We start from the raw sequence: 22,036 nt of genomic DNA on the forward strand, positions 1-22,036 counted from the left end.
GTATTTAAAAGGTTCCATGTAATGATCTGTTAGAGGGTGTGGGGGGGCCACAGCCCCGTCCACCAGGGCATGAAGCAGGTATGGAGGAGATCAAAACTCCAGACATCCAGAGGCCCTCAGAACACAAGAGACCAAGGAAGACTAAAAGAGGGGCTGCAGCACCACTATCCCAGAAAGAGCTGAGGAGAGTCCCAGATGAGGGGTCACTCAGCAGCCGCGGAGCATAAGCTGTTGAGTGTTCATATAGATTTTAAATAACATAGCAGTTGATACTGACATATTTTTGTTACATTTGCAGTGTTGTGGTGTTATATTCTCATGATTCTGTTCATTTTATGAGTATATCCTTCTGCCTTGCTTCACATATTTAATGCTGCTTGGCTAGTTTTAGTCGTGCTAGCATCAGTACAGGTAGAAACAGAGAAACATCAGAGAATCTGCCATGCATCGCCCCATCTAAATACAAATGGAAAGTACGAAAATAAAAATATAGATAACTTTATTAAAGCAATCAATGTTCCCAGTGTTCCCATGGTGAAAACACATTTTTTCATATTATGTTCAAGTCAGTTGTTATCCAATTTTAAAACTATAAAATATAATAAAGTCTATTTTTAGTTTATTTTGTTAATAAATAGATTTTTTTTAGGATTTTCAGAAACACTAACGTTATACGTAGCAAAATATCTGTAGCCGTATGACAGCCATGTATAGTAGAAGTCCAAGATATTTCTACAACTCTAGCGTTAGGTTCTTCCAGTCAAACTTTTTCCCCTCACTGTAGATTTCTTGCAGTGTTTGTGTTTGTACAAAAGTGTTGCGTTTTTCAGCCCCCGCCCGCCCCCAAAATAATAATTAATAACAATAAAACCTTGCATACTTTGAGGATAAAAGTTATTTTATAAATGTAGAATGCAGAACTTTAATGAATAATAGTGAAGTTTGTTGAACTGAGTAAAAAGAAACCAACTGATAATTCAGAAGTCTTTTTGACAATCAAAAACAATAATTTTAAATTATAATATAATTAAAAAAATAATTAACACAAAGACGAAACTTAGCTTTAGCAAAGTTGCCATTTTTTTATTTAAAAAAAGTGAATTACTCTTGTTTAGAGGCTCTAGACGAACTTGGTCCTACACCCAGGCCATTTTACCCTTCTATATAGCTTCCGGAAAGTTTTCTCTGTCTTTGAGTTCTTTTGGACATGTTTTCTTTCAATTTAGAATAAGAAAAAATATTTCTTAATCGCGACATTTTTGCTCCTTCATACCAACTCGAGTGTTTTCCCCCCCTTCTTCTTCGGTGCTTAACGGCAACTGGCATCCTTTTCGGCGCATTACTGCACTATCACTTTGAGGTCACTCAATACTGTCGCCCTTCCTGTGCCACTGACATTATGTACTCGAGCCAGCCGCCGTAATTTCCACCACCTTTAGAGTTACCTCCCGTGTATGGCAATGGGAATGATTTATTCTTACAAACTTCTTACAGTATGTTTAAAAAGAACAAAGAAAACAAAATGAATGCATATGAAATATAAAATATTAAAACAAATATAATAAACGAGAGTATATATACTAAACCTGTAGGCATTAATTATTTCATGCGTGTAGTTATTCGTGACTGCGCTACACACTGAAAGCAAACTTCTGACAAGCGTCATAATTCGGTTACAAGAAACGTTAAAGTTTCATAACTGCATACCTGTGTCTAATAACAAATGCATAAATGTTGTTGTTTTTTCATAATCAGTCGCACGGAAGTAGCTGTCAACGTGCGTAATCTGGGCGCTGCAGCTTTATAAGCAACTTTCTGGCAGACAATCACTTTTTGGCACACCACCTGTTGAGGATCATGGCCTCAGATTTGGTGCTGATTCTCATTCCCACCGCTTCACACTCGGCTGCGAACCGTTCCAGTGCGAGCCAAAGGCCATCACTCGACGAAGCCAAAGAACCACATCAACTACGAAAAGCAGAGATGAGATTTTGAGACCACCCAAGTGAAAGTCTTCCGCCACTTGGCTACGCCCAGAAATTCTGTCCATAAAAATAATTACGAACAGAATAGGTGACAAACGGGCAGCCCTGCTTAATGATATACAGCAGGAGAATGCATGGAGCACCTGTAATAAATACTGTATCAATAACAAGGTTAATAAAGTGTATTTCTTAACCTTTCAGTTTGTGGGTAATGTCGCAGGTTTGTTGTACGGACCTGTTTACACTGTCTCTATAAGTTTTGTAAACCAAAAACAAACAAACAAAGGCGTCTGTTTAGTCTCTTGGCCACACAACAACAACTCACAGCAGAGCAGGAGTGGAGGGGGAGGGGCGCGGTTGGCCGGTTAGGCTGTGACTGGACAGCAGGCGGGAAAGTGATGTGACGGAAGTGAAAGGAGAGCAGAAGTAGCTGGCGGGAGAGATGATGTAGAGGTGAAATAAGATAACGGGAGGAGGGATTTCAAGTGATCATAAAATCCAGAATGGCCGTCGTTTGGTGAGTGGAACCAGATTCAGCAGCAACACCAATAAATAAGCACGTTGGGAGACCTTCTTAGGCCCTGGGACCATTTTTGGTCCCTTTAGTTTTTCGGTTACAAGCCATTTGCACTGTGTTCAATGGAATATAGCCAAATTCTCTAAAAAAAGTTTGGCATAATTTCATTTCAAAATTCAAGTCTGACTTCCTTAAAATTAGCTTCAGTGGCTAAGCTAACAATACACATCCCCTTAGAGCCCTAGGGACCATTTTTGGCCCATTGACTTCCATTATAAACGCTATTTTTCACTGCAGAATTATTACCGTTAACATCTGGGTGACGGCTTAGGTTTCGTTTTTGTTTTGTAGAAGAGGCCTTAGAGTTGTAATTTTTTTATTTGTCCACCGGGTGGCGCCCTTGCTCCACATTTGATCCCTGCTGGAAAACAGCGGGCTGCTTGCACAGACAGGCGGGTGTTGTGCCAAAAAGTGATTGTCTGCCAAAAACTGATTTCCGGTATTTGCCAAAAACTGATTGCTCGTATTTAAACTGCTATAAGTAACTTGTTGGGCTATAATATGTGAAACATATGTCAAATGCATCCCTCATGGATGACATAAAGTCATCTTGAGCCACAAACAACATTCGTGTAACAAGGTAGAAGCCGCAATCAGTTTTTGGCAGTGACTTTTATATAACCTTTATTTAAACAGTTAAAAAAAATCTCATTAACATTAAAAATGCCTTTTGTAAGAGTAAGTTGGCCAAGAGGACAGCAGAAATGGCAGCAAATATTACAATATTTCTGTAAAAATATTTTAAGTGGGGATAAAGGACCGGATTGGTTATAATGTAAGTACAATAGCAGAGAGTTGTAAAGATACTTGAAAAACAGATATTGTTTTAATTCTCTATATAACCCCTTTGTAAACCCTGTTCACCGAAGTCTATTTACGAACATACGTAAAGATATTACACATAAAAAATACACAGAAACATTGGAAATCACTTTTTGGCAGACAATCACTTTTTGGCACAACACGGGAAATGAAGCCTCATTTCCGGCGTGCAGCAGCGGCTTCGCCCAATTTAAAGTGGAAAAAAATATGAATATATAATCTTTTTATTGCACTTTTTGGGGCGGGACCATTTTTGGTCCCCAGGGCCGTAAAAGGATGCATTTTTAAGGGCCAGACAAGGGTTAATACAGGCATACAACGTGTTATGGAAAACATTAAACCCAGAAATCTAGGCGTAAATGGAAAATTGTAGTATTGAATTATAAGACTGATGAAAGAATATAATTGTCTTCCCTGCTATTCTCCTGTTCACACTCCAGTCCAGAAGGTGGGATAAATGCATCTGTAAGCTGATATGTCAAACGCCATCAACCCCCAAAGAAGAAGGGAGGAGGACAGCACTACTGTGGTAGTGGAGCAGTGTGTTTGCAGACATAGCTGCTGCTGAAGAAGCGGACTGAACCTAGAGAAGAGACAGAAGCTAAAGTATTGATCCCGTCAAGTTAGTGTGGATCTGATACCAATATTAACATCTGTGTCACTTCTATTGATGCTTGTATTGATCCGCCCAGTCTCAGTTGAAGCAGCAATGAGTTCAGTACAGTATCTGAGAGAGTTCATCAAGGAGAGACTAACTGCTGTTTATGAAGAAATCTTCTCAGAGGTTCAAAAAACCATCATCCAGTATGAGGAGGAGATCAACCGTCTACGCAGACAGGATATCAACCGGAAACCTGACAGAAACTCACACATCATAGGTATGGACATGTTTTTAACAATGTGCTGTTGAAGCTGAGATTCTTCAGTATGATTAGCTTTACTAGAATATGTTAAACTGGGTATCCTTTGCTCATCCCAATCGGTCGCAGCAGATGGCCCGGCCCCTCCCTGAGCCTGGTTCTGCCGGCGGTTTCTTCCTGTTAAAAGGGAGTTTTTCCTTCCTACTGTCGCCAAAGTGCTCACTCAAAGGGGGTCATATGATTTTTGGGTTTTTCTCTGTATTTGTTATTGTAGAATCCACTGTACAATATAAAGTGCCTTGAGGCGACTGTTGTTGTGATTTGGCGCTATATAAATAAATAAATTGAATTTATCAGTGCTGTAGTTCAATGTTCAGTGATGGACTATGTTGAACTGGTGCAGGTCGATGGTCACTGATAGGTTAGGTTTTAATACATTTTAATTCATTTATTTATTTCAATTTTTTCTCTAACAGATTCCAATGTTGAGTACATCAGGCATTAGTGTTTTAGATCATCTGTAAACACTGAGATTGTGCAGTAAAATATAGTTAGATGTCAGCGGAATACACATTTAACAAGTTGTTAACAGCCTTCTCTGAAGTTGAAGTGAAGTTTCATTTAAAAAAGGATTTTACACACTGTAACAGGGCAGCCCTTAGCGGCTGGAAACACAGTGAGACAGACCAAGGCAAGTGTAGTGGAACAAAGTATTTATTTGCTGTATGGCTCTCCTTACAACAATTAACTTGTCGAGCTTCTGCACAGCACAAAAAAAAAATCCACCCTCTAATGACAACTGGCAGCCTTAAATATGTTCAGCTGTCACAGACTTAACCATTATTCCACTCTCAGGTCAATTCTTAAATCCCAACCTTCCACCACAGTACACAATATATCAATAAGAATAAATAAATACATAAATACATTTTCACATTTACATATTAATAAATATTTCACACTTTAATGTTACCCCAAACCCAATATTATAAAAACCCAGAAACCCAAGCACAAAAAGATTCACCACACTCTCTTTACCAATGGTCTCTCCCGGAACCTTTAAATGGTGTCTGGACCCCAGGGGAAACATTTGCCCAAACACCTTGAAGAAGACACAGGCAAGAAAGGTGAGTAATCATTAACTTACAAACACTTATTTGCACCACTTTTATCCCTAGATTTCACACACACATTTGCCTTAGTTTTCCTTATTGGTAAACCTTAATCACAATCTCAATCACCATTCTTCTCTCCTGACAGACAACCACCACATTCCTTGACGAGGAACAGCTGTGCAGGATCTGAAACAAGGCCACCAACTGACCCTAAAATTCCCAATAAATAGTCAACAAATATTTAAACTTCTTGTGTGCAAATCCATGCTTAAAGTGCAATGCTCATAAATTGCTTGATAAGGTGCTTTTAATAACGTGAAAGGTGTGCTCTAAAGTGCTATACAGACAATACAATATAAATAAATACAGTAAGGGAGTCCTCTTCCTTACACACACTGATGTTTTCATGGTGGTCACATTGCATTTTAGTTTGGTGAACTTTGTGTCTTTGCTCACAGTGAGGATCCTTGCTGTGAGTGTGCACAACTATTTCCCTGAGCGTGCGTGTGCGTGGGGCTCGTAATGGGTCATATGATAGGCTGATCACCATTTCTTGGTTTTTGATTCATGCTTTTAAAAATATTAGTTTTTATATCACTGTTATGTTCCCCTGAGGGGTCTAGGTGGTGAGGGGGAAGTAACAAAAAGTGTCCGGGTGAGGAAAAAAGAGTTAAGGAGGCAAACGGGTTAAATTAAACAGTTTTATTAAAGTAGCTCAACTAAAAGAGCCGCTATCACCATTTAAGAAAACAAACAAAACTCAGGCGTTGGTCAATAAAGTAAAACATAAGCCAAAAAGAAAGAGCAGCTCACTAGCTGCAAACCACAATAACACAGCTCACTAGCGGCAAACACCACAAACTCTCAGCTCACTAGCTGTAACCACTCACATGGCACTCTGGCCCAGAGCTCACCTTCAGGAGGAGGCCCTGCTAGGGCCGTAACAATCACTAAATATAAAAAATATATAGTTTTTGTATCACACAATAGTGATTATTGTTCTTGTGTTTCTTTATTCCTCAAGACCTCCCAAAACAACATGACTGTAAGGAAGAGGAGGATCTGGATGAGCAGCAGGTCTGTAACCAGGAGAGGAACTCCAGTCTGGACCAAGAGGACCCAGAGACTCCGCAGATTAAAGAGGAAAAGGAGGAACTTGGCAGCAGTCAGAAGGGAGAGCAGCTTGGGCTGAAGCAGGAGGCTGAAGGCATTATTGTCTGGACTGATAAAAAGCAGCTCAGACTGCTGGAGACCATCTGGAAACCTGTGATAAAGTTACACAGAATAGGTATGTAAAACTATGTTGATTTAATAAAAGTGAATATAACTCACAGACAGCTCAGTGGACCAGTGGTTAGCACTGTTGCCTCACAGCAACAAGGTCCTGAGTTTGACTCTACCAAGTAGCCAAGCCTTTCTGTGTGGAGTTTGCATGTTCTCCCCTTGTTCACTATCCAGAGACATACGAACAGCCGGGTTAGGTTAGTTGGTGATTTTAAATTGCTCATAGGTGTGAATATGAGTGTGAATAGTTGTCTGTGTTTCTGTGTTGACCCTCCGACAGACTGATGAACTGTCAGAGAATTGAAGGTCAAAAAGTAATAAGCAACATGAATGAATCTCTTCAGCCTGATTTTCTGTTCTTTATTTAAACACATTTCCACCATTAACCTGTGCAAAACGGTGAAAATTAGTACGTAAAAATTCACCAGAATGAAAGACGTGAAACATCTGGGTTTCAAATTTCCACTCACTGGTCAGACCAAATCTACACAGAGACACAAAGTCAACAACACAAGTTTCATTTTGTTCTGTTATCAGTTTAAGTTAAAGAATTATGTTTCCTCTGCAGCATGGAAATGGTAAATTTGAACAGTTTACAGGTCTGGGTAATATGAATAAATATTTCTATTCTGTTTTGGAAAATATGGAATTCAGAGTTTCTAAAGTTAAATTTGTTAGACAAGAAGAGTGTTTTCATGGCATTTCAAGCACAGCCAAAACGGTTACTACTGTGTAAGAGAGCTCTTCCCCAGCATGCCTTCTTGTAACTGCGGCCAATTCAGACATCCACATTCATTTAACAAAAAACAACATCTATTTATTTTATATATCAAAGACATAAGAAGCTGAACTTTGAAATTTGCTAATAAGAGTGTCAGAACTAAACATTTGCATCAGTGCCCAAATAATTTGTCCCGTTTGTAGACTTTAATTTTAGTGGTATATGTGAGCAACAGGCTCACTATGTAGAGACCTGCTAATGGTTCAGACCAGTAAATATTTTCTCAAATGTTTGTTTTACTATCATCTTTTCCCCTTTGTGCATTCAGATGCCCTACAGCAGCATGCTTTTGAGGAAGAGGAGGTTCTTACAGACCAGCAGGTCTGTAACCAGGAGAGGAACTCCAGTCTGGACCAAGAGGACCCAGAGACTCCGCAGATTAAAGAGGAAAAGGAGGAACTTGGCAGCAGTCAGAAGGGAGAGCAGCTTGGGCTGAAGCAGGAGGCTGAAGGCATTATTGTCTGGACTGATAAAAAGCAGCTCAGACTGCTGGAGACCATCTGGAAACCTGTGATAAAGTTACACAGAATAGGTATGTAAAACTATGTTGATTTAATAAAAGTGAATATAACTCACAGACAGCTCAGTGGACCAGTGGTTAGCACTGTTGCCTCACAGCAACAAGGTCCTGAGTTTGACTCTACCAAGTAGCCAAGCCTTTCTGTGTGGAGTTTGCATGTTCTCCCCTTGTTCACTATCCAGAGACATACGAACAGCCGGGTTAGGTTAGTTGGTGATTTTAAATTGCTCATAGGTGTGAATATGAGCGTGAATAGTTGTCTGTGTTTCTGTGTTGACCCTCCGACAGACTGATGAACTGTCAGAGAATTGAAGGTCAAAAAGTAATAAGCAACATGAATGAATCTCTTCAGCCTGATTTTCTGTTCTTTATTTAAACACATTTCCACCATTAACCTGTGCAAAACGGTGAAAATTAGTACGTAAAAATTCACCAGAATGAAAGACGTGAAACATCTGGGTTTCAAATTTCCACTCACTGGTCAGACCAAATCTACACAGAGACACAAAGTCAACAACACAAGTTTCATTTTGTTCTGTTATCAGTTTAAGTTAAAGAATTATGTTTCCTCTGCAGCATGGAAATGGTAAATTTGAACAGTTTACAGGTCTGGGTAATATGAATAAATATTTCTATTCTGTTTTGGAAAATATGGAATTCAGAGTTTCTAAAGTTAAATTTGTTAGACAAGAAGAGTGTTTTCATGGCATTTCAAGCACAGCCAAAACGGTTACTACTGTGTAAGAGAGCTCTTCCCCAGCATGCCTTCTTGTAACTGCGGCCAATTCAGACATCCACATTCATTTAACAAAAAACAACATCTATTTATTTTATATATCAAAGACATAAGAAGCTGAACTTTGAAATTTGCTAATAAGAGTGTCAGAACTAAACATTTGCATCAGTGCCCAAATAATTTGTCCCGTTTGTAGACTTTAATTTTAGTGGTATATGTGAGCAACAGGCTCACTATGTAGAGACCTGCTAATGGTTCAGACCAGTAAATATTTTCTCAAATGTTTGTTTTACTATCATCTTTTCCCCTTTGTGCATTCAGATGCCCTACAGCAGCATGCTTTTGAGGAAGAGGAGGTTCTTACAGACCAGCAGGTCTGTAACCAGGAGAGGAACTCCAGTCTGAACCAGGAGAAACCAGAGAATCCACAGATTAAAGAGGAAAAGGAGGAACTTGGCAGCAGTCAGAAGGGAGAGCAGCTTGGGCTGAAGCAGGAGGCTGATACCTTCATGGTGACACCCGCTTATGAGGAAAGTGCCTACAGTAAACCAGAACCAAACAGTGAGCAGCTCCTTTCTCACAGCTCTCCTGAAGCAGAGACCCGAGATAATGAAAAAAGTCAGCATGTGGTCTCAGGAACTACTAGAAATACAGAGCTGAATGAGAGACGTCACAGTCAAAGAGTAGACAACCTTCCTGTGTCATCGAGTAAAAGTAGAACGGACACAAAGAACAAGTCTGTACAATGTGAAGTGTGTGGAAAAACTTTACAGGATGAATACAATATGATTACACATCTAAGAGTTCACACAGGTGAAAAGCCGTATTCCTGTAGCACCTGTGGGAAAAGATTTGCTGCCTCATCAACATTCAAAACACACATGAGAGTTCACACAGGTGAGAAGCCATATTCTTGTAGCACCTGTGAGAAAAGATTTGCTTCCTCATCAACATTCAAAAGACACAATAGAATTCACACAGGTGAGAAGCCGTATTCTTGTAGCACCTGTGAGAAAAGATTTGCTTCCTCATCAACATTCAAAAAACACATGAGAATTCACACAGGTGAAAAGCCGTATTCTTGTAGCACCTGTGAGAAAAGATTTGCTACCTCATCAACATTCAAAAGACACATGAGAATTCACACAGGTGAAAAGCCGTATTCTTGTGGCACCTGTGGGAAAACATTTGCTACTTCATTAGAAGTCAAAACACACACGAGAATTCACACAGGTGAGAAGCCGTATTCCTGTAGCACCTGTGGGAAAAGATTTGCTACCTCATCAACATTCAAAACACACATGAGAGTTCACACAGGTGAGAAGCCGTACCCTTGTAGTACCTGTGGGAAAAGATTTGCTACCTTATCAAAGGTCAAAACACACATGAGAATTCACACAGGTGAGAAGCCGTATTCCTGTAGCACCTGTGGGAAAAGATTTACTGACTTATCAACATTGAAAAAACACAAGAGAATTCACACAGGTGAGAAACCGTATTCTTGTAGCATCTGTGGGAAAAGTTTTGCTGACTTATCAACATTCAAAACACACATGAGAATTCACACAGGTGAGAAGCCATATTCTTGTAGCACCTGTGAGAAAAGATTTGCTTCCTCATCAACATTCAAAAGACACATGAGAGTTCACACAGGTGAAAAGCCGTATTCTTGTAGCACCTGTGAGAAAAGATTTTCTTCCTCATCAACATTCAAAAGACACATGAGAATTCACACAGGTGAAAAGCCGTATTCTTGTAGCACCTGTGAGAAAAGATTTGCTTCCTCAGCAACATTCAAAAGACACATGAGAATTCACACAGGTGAAAAGCCGCATTCTCCAACAAATTTGCTGCATGTTGGACAACAGTTATGTTACACATATTGTAACAAACTAACCATGATTTAATCAATTAAATGGTCCTTTAGCGTGACTGTTGTTAAAATTCACTGGATTAATGTCAGAGTTCAGTCTTGATCCTGTGTATCCAGGTAGTTGTTGTTCTGAAGTGGTGATCAAAAAGTTGTGGAAATGGATCCATATAGATGAAAAACATTATCATCAGTGGTGAATTCAACATTTCAGTAACAATTAAAATAAAAATTGACTGGATTAATCTCAGAGTTCAACATTGATTAAATGAAATTAAAGTTTTAAACTTTACAGGCTTTATTTTCTCATCCACTTAATGAAAAATACAACTTTTGGTTTAGTCCTAGCTGAAACCATATAATCCAAATTTGATGCTCTCATTGGTTGAGTCAGTTTAATTGAAGCTAATAGTTGACTGTTGATTAAAGATAGTTTCAGCTATTGTCTGTTATCTGTTTCAGTGGTATTGATTAACCTTGGAATGGTGATTGTTTGGTTTTAATTAACAAAGGACCATCAGCACTTATCCAAACTGCATTTGTGTGAATAAAATAAATGACAACCAACATTCAAAAACACAAAAATGAGCACTTTTATTGATTTCATCATGTTCCTGTTTCCATCAGTTTATTCAACAAACTAGTTATAACAAGTTTATGATCTTACAATAAAGACACTTAAGTCATTTTCCTCAGCCTGTGCTTTTCTGGGTCAACTTCCTGTTTCATGTTTGACCCACTCACCTGTGTCACAGCAATAGAACATGAAAATTTAAGCTTTTTAACTTTTTTAGTAACGAATTTAACTCATCGGGCGAGGAAATAAACCCTGTGTAGCCTTAATTCAGCTTTTAACATGTTTAGTGTTACTAACAAAGAAAAGATCCACAGACATGATTTGGGCCGAAACAAAAGAAAAAGTCTTTTATGGGGCAGGCTCGTTGGAGACCAGGCGGGGCTCATTTAACCCTTCTGATTCACACCTTGATACCAGCTTGAAACCTGTGACCCTAAAAAACAAAGACAAGCTCAACGACTCTCAGGACCACACTAACCATAAAATTAAACAACAGTTTGTCCCATTTTTGGAAAACATCTTTTGCTTCTGGAGTAAAATAAAACAAATACTATAAAGATTAGTTTCATGTGGTTTGAGCGACTTCCTGTATCTGTCCTTGTGACAGCAGAGTTAGAGAAAGTGTGCAGCAGATTAGTTTGAGTTTCAAACACAATTTGTCTAAATGTTGAAAAAGCCTGAATATTTAAATACTGTTTAAGTCTTCTTTGATCTTTTATTTCACAGTCTGACTTACACTGCAGCTGCCATCTTGTTGCCCTCCAGGAAAAATATAATACATAAATTTGTATTACATGAACATTGCCAAGTCATTTACTGGCTAATAACTTATATTTATCAATTACATTTAGTACATTTAGGACCTCTGAAGGGTAACATCCTCTAGTGTCTCAAAAATGTTTTTACTTGCTGGTTTGACACAACCTGAGCTGTGATCTGATGAATGTTAACATTCAGTTCAACCTTTGTCCCATTTATCTACATTATATTTCATCCATATGCACAATGAAACAAATTGAGGAGTGAGGACCGGCACCTGTTTGAAAGAGACAAATGCACACAAACACACACAACAACGAACGAGAAACAAACACAGAGAGAGGACAAAGTGGTTATACAGAACTTGAGGACATTATCTACATGTAATTATCTACATAATTATAAATTTGTTGTGTTTTCTTTAACAATGTCAGAAGGAGAGAGGCACTGAGGCACCGTCTTCCGCCCCCCGACGCTCCTGCTGCGCCTCCTCCTTCTGACAGGAACTGCCTACAGAACAAGCATGAATGATGCCTGAGTGGACACACGCAACTCACAAGTTCCTGGCTCTGTCAGCTCCTCTGCAGAGGGTTTCCCTAAGAAGGTGGACCTAGCAGGGTCACCGGGGGACGGGGAGCTGTGCCTCACGGCCCTCACTTCGTCGGAGAAACCCTCATGCAGAGTTCAGAAACTTGTGTGTTGAGTATGTCGCTGTGAGTCTCCACCATTTAACTAGTGGGTGAAGCCTGAACTGTCTAGAGACAGACCAGACCAGCTGCACAACACAGACACTTCAAACCTGAGGACAAATCTGAGAGAACAGAAAAAGGAAAGGAAACTTAGCTTAGAACCATGCAGCGCTACAGGAGACGGCAGCACTGCAGAGGTGAGGACCGGCACCTGTTTGAAAGAGACAAATGCACACAAACACACACAACAACGAACGAGAAACAAACACAGAGAGAGGACAAAGTGGTTATACAGAACTTGAGGACATTATCTACATGTAATTATCTACATAATTATAAATTTGTTGTGTTTTCTTTAACAATGTCAGAAGGAGAGAGGCACTGAGGCACCGTCTTCCGCCCCCCGACGCTCCTGCTGCGCCTCCTCCTTCTGACAGGAACTGCCTACAGAACAAGCATGAATGATGCCTGAGTGGACACACGCAACTCACAAGTTCCTGGCTCTGTCAGCTCCTCTGCAGAGGGTTTCCCTAAGAAGGTGGACCTAGCAGGGTCACCGGGGGACGGGGAGCTGTGCCTCACGGCCCTCACTTCGCCGGAGAAACCCTCATGCAGAGTTCAGAAACTTGTGTGTTGAGTATGTCGCTGTGAGCCTCCACCATTTAACTAGTGGGTGAAGCCTGAACTGTCTAGAGACAGACCAGACCAGCTGCACAACACAGACACTTCAAACCTGAGGACAAATCTGAGAGAACAGAAAAAGGAAAGGAAACTTAGCTTAGAACCATGCAGCGCTACAGGAGACGGCAGCACTGCAGAGGTGAGGACCGGCACCTGTTTGAAAGAGACAAATGCACACAAACACACACAACAACGAACGAGAAACAAACACTGAGAGAGGACAAAGTGGTTATACAGAACTTGAGGACATTATCTACATGTAATTATCTACATAATTATAAATTTGTTGTGTTTTCTTTAACAATGTCAGAAGGAGAGAGGCACTGAGGCACCGTCTTCCGCCCCCCGACGCTCCTGCTGCGCCTCCTCCTTCTGACAGGAACTGCCTACAGAACAAGCATGAATGATGCCTGAGTGGACACACGCAACTCACAAGTTCCTGGCTCTGTCAGCTCCTCTGCAGAGGGTTTCCCTAAGAAGGTGGACCTAGCAGGGTCACCGGGGGACGGGGAGCTGTGCCTCACGGCCCTCACTTCGTCGGAGAAACCCTCATGCAGAGTTCAGAAACTTGTGTGTTGAGTATGTCGCTGTGAGCCTCCACCATTTAACTAGTGGGTGAAGCCTGAACTGTCTAGAGACAGACCAGACCAGCTGCACAACACAGACACTTCAAACCTGAGGACAAATCTGAGAGAACAGAAAAAGGAAAGGAAACTTAGCTTAGAACCATGCAGCGCTACAGGAGACGGCAGCACTGCAGAGGTGAGGACCGGCACCTGTTTGAAAGAGACAAATGCACACAAACACACACAACAACGAACGAGAAACAAACACAGAGAGAGGACAAAGTGGTTATACAGAACTTGAGGACATTATCTACATGTAATTATCTACATAATTATAAATTTGTTGTGTTTTCTTTAACAATGTCAGAAGGAGAGAGGCACTGAGGCACCGTCTTCCGCCCCCCGACGCTCCTGCTGCGCCTCCTCCTTCTGACAGGAACTGCCTACAGAACAAGCATGAATGATGCCTGAGTGGACACACACAACTCACAAGTTCCTGGCTCTGTCAGCTCCTCTGCAGAGGGTTTCCCTAAGAAGGTGGACCTAGCAGGGTCACCGGGGGACGGGGAGCTGTGCCTCACGGCCCTCACTTCGCCGGAGAAACCCTCATGCAGAGTTCAGAAACTTGTGTGTTGAGTATGTCGCTGTGAGCCTCCACCATTTAACTAGTGGGTGAAGCCTGAACTGTCTAGAGACAGACCAGACCAGCTGCACAACACAGACACTTCAAACCTGAGGACAAATCTGAGAGAACAGAAAAAGGAAAGGAAACTTAGCTTAGAACCATGCAGCGCTACAGGAGACGGCAGCACTGCAGAGGTGAGGACCGGCACCTGTTTGAAAGAGACAAATGCACGCAAACACACACAACAACGAACGAGAAACAAACACAGAGAGAGGACAAAGTGGTTATACAGAACTTGAGGACATTATCTACATGTAATTATCTACATAATTATAAATTTGTTGTGTTTTCTTTAACAATGTCAGAAGGAGAGAGGCACTGAGGCACCGTCTTCCGCCCCCCGACGCTCGTGCTGCGCCTCCTCCTTCTGACAGGAACTGCCTACAGAACAAGCATGAATGATGCCTGAGTGGACACACGCAACTCACAAGTTCCTGGCTCTGTCAGCTCCTCTGCAGAGGGTTTCCCTAAGAAGGTGGACCTAGCAGGGTCACCGGGGGACGGGGAGCTGTGCCTCACGGCCCTCACTTCGCCGGAGAAACCCTCATGCAGAGTTCAGAAACTTGTGTGTTGAGTATGTCGCTGTGAGCCTCCACCATTTAACTAGTGGGTGAAGCCTGAACTGTCTAGAGACAGACCAGACCAGCTGCACAACACAGACACTTCAAACCTGAGGACAAATCTGAGAGAACAGAAAAAGGAAAGGAAACTTAGCTTAGAACCATGCAGCGCTACAGGAGACGGCAGCACTGCAGAGGTGAGGACCGGCACCTGTTTGAAAGAGACAAATGCACACAAACACACACAACAACGAACGAGAAACAAACACAGAGAGAGGACAAAGTGGTTATACAGAACTTGAGGACATTATCTACATGTAATTATCTACATAATTATAAATTTGTTGTGTTTTCTTTAACAATGTCAGAAGGAGAGAGGCACTGAGGCACCGTCTTCCGCCCCCCGACGCTCCTGCTGCGCCTCCTCCTTCTGACAGGAACTGCCTACAGAACAAGCATGAATGATGCCTGAGTGGACACACGCAACTCACAAGTTCCTGGCTCTGTCAGCTCCTCTGCAGAGGGTTTCCCTAAGAAGGTGGACCTAGCAGGGTCACCGGGGGACGGGGAGCTGTGCCTCACGGCCCTCACTTCGTCGGAGAAACCCTCATGCAGAGTTCAGAAACTTGTGTGTTGTGTATGTCGCTGTGAGCCTCCACCATTTAACTAGTGGGTGAAGCCTGAACTGTCTAGAGACAGACCAGACCAGCTGCACAACACAGACACTTCAAACCTGAGGACAAATCTGAGAGAACAGAAAAAGGAAAGGAAACTTAGCTTAGAACCATGCAGCGCTACAGGAGACGGCAGCACTGCAGAGGTGAGGACCGGCACCTGTTTGAAAGAGACAAATGCACACAAACACACACAACAACGAACGAGAAACAAACACAGAGAGAGGACAAAGTGGTTATACAGAACTTGAGGACATTATCTACATGTAATTATCTACATAATTATAAATTTGTTGTGTTTTCTTTAACAATGTCAGAAGGAGAGAGGCACTGAGGCACCGTCTTCCGCCCCCCGACGCTCCTGCTGCGCCTCCTCCTTCTGACAGGAACTGCCTACAGAACAAGCATGAATGATGCCTGAGTGGACACACGCAACTCACAAGTTCCTGGCTCTGTCAGCTCCTCTGCAGAGGGTTTCCCTAAGAAGGTGGACCTAGCAGGGTCACCGGGGGACGGGGAGCTGTGCCTCACGGCCCTCACTTCGTCGGAGAAACCCTCATGCAGAGTTCAGAAACTTGTGTGCTGAGTATGTCGCTGTGAGCCTCCACCATTTAACTAGTGGGTGAAGCCTGAACTGTCTAGAGACAGACCAGACCAGCTGCACAACACAGACACTTCAAACCTGAGGACAAATCTGAGAGAACAGAAAAAGGAAAGGAAACTTAGCTTAGAACCATGCAGCGCTACAGGAGACGGCAGCACTGCAGAGGTGAGGACCGGCACCTGTTTGAAAGAGACAAATGCACACAAACACACACAACAACGAACGAGAAACAAACACAGAGAGAGGACAAAGTGGTTATACAGAACTTGAGGACATTATCTACATGTAATTATCTACATAATTATAAATTTGTTGTGTTTTCTTTAACAATGTCAGAAGGAGAGAGGCACTGAGGCACCGTCTTCCGCCCCCCGACGCTCCTGCTGCGCCTCCTCCTTCTGACAGGAACTGCCTACAGAACAAGCATGAATGATGCCTGAGTGGACACACGCAACTCACAAGTTCCTGGCTCTGTCAGCTCCTCTGCAGAGGGTTTCCCTAAGAAGGTGGACCTAGCAGGGTCACCGGGGGACGGGGAGCTGTGCCTCACGGCCCTCACTTCGTCGGAGAAACCCTCATGCAGAGTTCAGAAACTTGTGTGTTGAGTATGTCGCTGTGAGCCTCCACCATTTAACTAGTGGGTGAAGCCTGAACTGTCTAGAGACAGACCAGACCAGCTGCACAACACAGACACTTCAAACCTGAGGACAAATCTGAGAGAACAGAAAAAGGAAAGGAAACTTAGCTTAGAACCATGCAGCGCTACAGGAGACGGCAGCACTGCAGAGGTGAGGACCGGCACCTGTTTGAAAGAGACAAATGCACACAAACACACACAACAACGAACGAGAAACAAACACTGAGAGAGGACAAAGTGGTTATACAGAACTTGAGGACATTATCTACATGTAATTATCTACATAATTATAAATTTGTTGTGTTTTCTTTAACAATGTCAGAAGGAGAGAGGCACTGAGGCACCGTCTTCCGCCCCCCGACGCTCCTGCTGCGCCTCCTCCTTCTGACAGGAACTGCCTACAGAACAAGCATGAATGATGCCTGAGTGGACACACGCAACTCACAAGTTCCTGGCTCTGTCAGCTCCTCTGCAGAGGGTTTCCCTAAGAAGGTGGACCTAGCAGGGTCACCGGGGGACGGGGAGCTGTGCCTCACGGCCCTCACTTCGTCGGAGAAACCCTCATGCAGAGTTCAGAAACTTGTGTGCTGAGTATGTCGCTGTGAGCCTCCACCATTTAACTAGTGGGTGAAGCCTGAACTGTCTAGAGACAGACCAGACCAGCTGCACAACACAGACACTTCAAACCTGAGGACAAATCTGAGAGAACAGAAAAAGGAAAGGAAACTTAGCTTAGAACCATGCAGCGCTACAGGAGACGGCAGCACTGCAGAGGTCAGGACCGGCACCTGTTTGAAAGAGACAAATGCACACAAACACACACAACAACGAACGAGAAACAAACACAGAGAGAGGACAAAGTGGTTATACAGAACTTGAGGACATTATCTACATGTAATTATCTACATAATTATAAATTTGTTGTGTTTTCTTTAACAATGTCAGAAGGAGAGAGGCACTGAGGCACCGTCTTCCGCCCCCCGACGCTCCTGCTGCGCCTCCTCCTTCTGACAGGAACTGCCTACAGAACAAGCATGAATGATGCCTGAGTGGACACACGCAACTCACAAGTTCCTGGCTCTGTCAGCTCCTCTGCAGAGGGTTTCCCTAAGAAGGTGGACCTAGCAGGGTCACCGGGGGACGGGGAGCTGTGCCTCACGGCCCTCACTTCGCCGGAGAAACCCTCATGCAGAGTTCAGAAACTTGTGTGTTGAGTATGTCGCTGTGAGCCTCCACCATTTAACTAGTGGGTGAAGCCTGAACTGTCTAGAGACAGACCAGACCAGCTGCACAACACAGACACTTCAAACCTGAGGACAAATCTGAGAGAACAGAAAAAGGAAAGGAAACTTAGCTTAGAACCATGCAGCGCTACAGGAGACGGCAGCACTGCAGAGGTGAGGACCGGCACCTGTTTGAAAGAGACAAATGCACACAAACACACACAACAACGAACGAGAAACAAACACAGAGAGAGGACAAAGTGGTTATACAGAACTTGAGGACATTATCTACATGTAATTATCTACATAATTATAAATTTGTTGTGTTTTCTTTAACAATGTCAGAAGGAGAGAGGCACTGAGGCACCGTCTTCCGCCCCCCAACGCTCCTGCTGCGCCTCCTCCTTCTGACAGGAACTGCCTACAGAACAAGCATGAATGATGCCTGAGTGGACACACGCAACTCACAAGTTCCTGGCTCTGTCAGCTCCTCTGCAGAGGGTTTCCCTAAGAAGGTGGACCTAGCAGGGTCACCGGGGGACGGGGAGCTGTGCCTCACGGCCCTCACTTCGTCGGAGAAACCCTCATGCAGAGTTCAGAAACTTGTGTGTTGAGTATGTCGCTGTGAGCCTCCACCATTTAACTAGTGGGTGAAGCCTGAACTGTCTAGAGACAGACCAGACCAGCTGCACAACACAGACACTTCAAACCTGAGGACAAATCTGAGAGAACAGAAAAAGGAAAGGAAACTTAGCTTAGAACCATGCAGCGCTACAGGAGACGGCAGCACTGCAGAGGTGAGGACCGGCACCTGTTTGAAAGAGACAAATGCACACAAACACACACAACAACGAACGAGAAACAAACACTGAGAGAGGACAAAGTGGTTATACAGAACTTGAGGACATTATCTACATGTAATTATCTACATAATTATAAATTTGTTGTGTTTTCTTTAACAATGTCAGAAGGAGAGAGGCACTGAGGCACCGTCTTCCGCCCCCCGACGCTCCTGCTGCGCCTCCTCCTTCTGACAGGAACTGCCTACAGAACAAGCATGAATGATGCCTGAGTGGACACACACAACTCACAAGTTCCTGGCTCTGTCAGCTCCTCTGCAGAGGGTTTCCCTAAGAAGGTGGACCTAGCAGGGTCACCGGGGGACGGGGAGCTGTGCCTCACGGCCCTCACTTCGCCGGAGAAACCCTCATGCAGAGTTCAGAAACTTGTGTGTTGAGTATGTCGCTGTGAGCCTCCACCATTTAACTAGTGGGTGAAGCCTGAACTGTCTAGAGACAGACCAGACCAGCTGCACAACACAGACACTTCAAACCTGAGGACAAATCTGAGAGAACAGAAAAAGGAAAGGAAACTTAGCTTAGAACCATGCAGCGCTACAGGAGACGGCAGCACTGCAGAGGTCAGGACCGGCACCTGTTTGAAAGAGACAAATGCACACAAACACACACAACAACGAACGAGAAACAAACACAGAGAGAGGACAAAGTGGTTATACAGAACTTGAGGACATTATCTACATGTAATTATCTACATAATTATAAATTTGTTGTGTTTTCTTTAACAATGTCAGAAGGAGAGAGGCACTGAGGCACCGTCTTCCGCCCCCCGACGCTCCTGCTGCGCCTCCTCCTTCTGACAGGAACTGCCTACAGAACAAGCATGAATGATGCCTGAGTGGACACACGCAACTCACAAGTTCCTGGCTCTGTCAGCTCCTCTGCAGAGGGTTTCCCTAAGAAGGTGGACCTAGCAGGGTCACCGGGGGACGGGGAGCTGTGCCTCACGGCCCTCACTTCGCCGGAGAAACCCTCATGCAGAGTTCAGAAACTTGTGTGTTGAGTATGTCGCTGTGAGCCTCCACCATTTAACTAGTGGGTGAAGCCTGAACTGTCTAGAGACAGACCAGACCAGCTGCACAACGCAGACACTTCAAACCTGAGGACAAATCTGAGAGAACAGAAAAAGGAAAGGAAACTTAGCTTAGAACCATGCAGCGCTACAGGAGACGGCAGCACTGCAGAGGTGAGGACCGGCACCTGTTTGAAAGAGACAAATGCACACAAACACACACAACAACGAACGAGAAACAAACACTGAGAGAGGACAAAGTGGTTATACAGAACTTGAGGACATTATCTACATGTAATTATCTACATAATTATAAATTTGTTGTGTTTTCTTTAACAATGTCAGAAGGAGAGAGGCACTGAGGCACCGTCTTCCGCCCCCCGACGCTCCTGCTGCGCCTCCTCCTTCTGACAGGAACTGCCTACAGAACAAGCATGAATGATGCCTGAGTGGACACACGCAACTCACAAGTTCCTGGCTCTGTCAGCTCCTCTGCAGAGGGTTTCCCTAAGAAGGTGGACCTAGCAGGGTCACCGGGGGACGGGGAGCTGTGCCTCACGGCCCTCACTTCGTCGGAGAAACCCTCATGCAGAGTTCAGAAACTTGTGTGCTGAGTATGTCGCTGTGAGCCTCCACCATTTAACTAGTGGGTGAAGCCTGAACTGTCTAGAGACAGACCAGACCAGCTGCACAACACAGACACTTCAAACCTGAGGACAAATCTGAGAGAACAGAAAAAGGAAAGGAAACTTAGCTTAGAACCATGCAGCGCTACAGGAGACGGCAGCACTGCAGAGGTGAGGACCGGCACCTGTTTGAAAGAGACAAATGCACACAAACACACACAACAACGAACGAGAAACAAACACAGAGAGAGGACAAAGTGGTTATACAGAACTTGAGGACATTATCTACATGTAATTATCTACATAATTATAAATTTGTTGTGTTTTCTTTAACAATGTCAGAAGGAGAGAGGCACTGAGGCACCGTCTTCCGCCCCCCCGACGCTCCTGCTGCGCCTCCTCCTTCTGACAGGAACTGCCTACAGAACAAGCATGAATGATGCCTGAGTGGACACACGCAACTCACAAGTTCCTGGCTCTGTCAGCTCCTCTGCAGAGGGTTTCCCTAAGAAGGTGGACCTAGCAGGGTCACCGGGGGACGGGGAGCTGTGCCTCACGGCCCTCACTTCGCCGGAGAAACCCTCATGCAGAGTTCAGAAACTTGTGTGTTGAGTATGTCGCTGTGAGCCTCCACCATTTAACTAGTGGGTGAAGCCTGAACTGTCTAGAGACAGACCAGACCAGCTGCACAACACAGACACTTCAAACCTGAGGACAAATCTGAGAGAACAGAAAAAGGAAAGGAAACTTAGCTTAGAACCATGCAGCGCTACAGGAGACGGCAGCACTGCAGAGGTGAGGACCGGCACCTGTTTGAAAGAGACAAATGCACACAAACACACACAACAACGAACGAGAAACAAACACAGAGAGAGGACAAAGTGGTTATACAGAACTTGAGGACATTATCTACATGTAATTATCTACATAATTATAAATTTGTTGTGTTTTCTTTAACAATGTCAGAAGGAGAGAGGCACTGAGGCACCGTCTTCCGCCCCCCGATGCTCCTGCTGCGCCTCCTCCTTCTGACAGGAACTGCCTACAGAACAAGCATGAATGATGCCTGAGTGGACACACGCAACTCACAAGTTCCTGGCTCTGTCAGCTCCTCTGCAGAGGGTTTCCCTAAGAAGGTGGACCTAGCAGGGTCACCGGGGGACGGGGAGCTGTGCCTCACGGCCCTCACTTCGCCGGAGAAACCCTCATGCAGAGTTCAGAAACTTGTGTGTTGAGTATGTCGCTGTGAGCCTCCACCATTTAACTAGTGGGTGAAGCCTGAACTGTCTAGAGACAGACCAGACCAGCTGCACAACACAGACACTTCAAACCTGAG

At 43.7% G+C, this 22,036-nt stretch overlaps 1 protein-coding gene across 3 annotated transcripts; it reads left to right on the forward strand.

Annotated features, from left to right (window-relative positions):
* The first annotated feature begins 2,361 nt into the window (after window positions 1–2,361).
* LOC147300565 (uncharacterized) lies at window positions 2,362–11,613 on the forward strand. 3 transcript variants are annotated; one of them, XM_086285129.1, is made up of 5 exons: window positions 2,362–2,502; window positions 3,825–4,262; window positions 6,384–6,647; window positions 7,693–7,956; window positions 9,002–11,612. In XM_086285129.1, exons 2-5 carry the CDS (start codon window positions 4,055–4,057, stop codon window positions 10,585–10,587), a joined length of 2,322 nt encoding a protein of 773 aa, XP_086141255.1. In that variant the 5' UTR covers window positions 2,362–2,502; window positions 3,825–4,054; the 3' UTR covers window positions 10,588–11,612. The 3 variants fall into 3 exon arrangements, with proteins under 3 accessions (XP_086141255.1, XP_086141257.1, XP_086141256.1); XM_086285131.1 differs by lacking the exon at window positions 9,002–11,612 and having other exon boundaries at window positions 7,693–7,964; XM_086285130.1 differs by lacking the exon at window positions 2,362–2,502 and having other exon boundaries at window positions 3,999–4,262; window positions 9,002–11,613.
* The last annotated feature ends 10,423 nt before the right edge of the window (window positions 11,614–22,036 follow it).

The sequence above is a fragment of the Aulonocara sp. 'chitande type north' Nkhata Bay genome, unplaced genomic scaffold (assembly GCF_057382095.1).
Source record: "Aulonocara sp. 'chitande type north' Nkhata Bay isolate Kocher_YH1m ecotype deep benthic unplaced genomic scaffold, A_spYH_male_GT1.1 unmapped_scaffold_31, whole genome shotgun sequence".
Classification (NCBI taxonomy): Eukaryota; Metazoa; Chordata; class Actinopteri; order Cichliformes; family Cichlidae; genus Aulonocara; species Aulonocara sp. 'chitande type north' Nkhata Bay.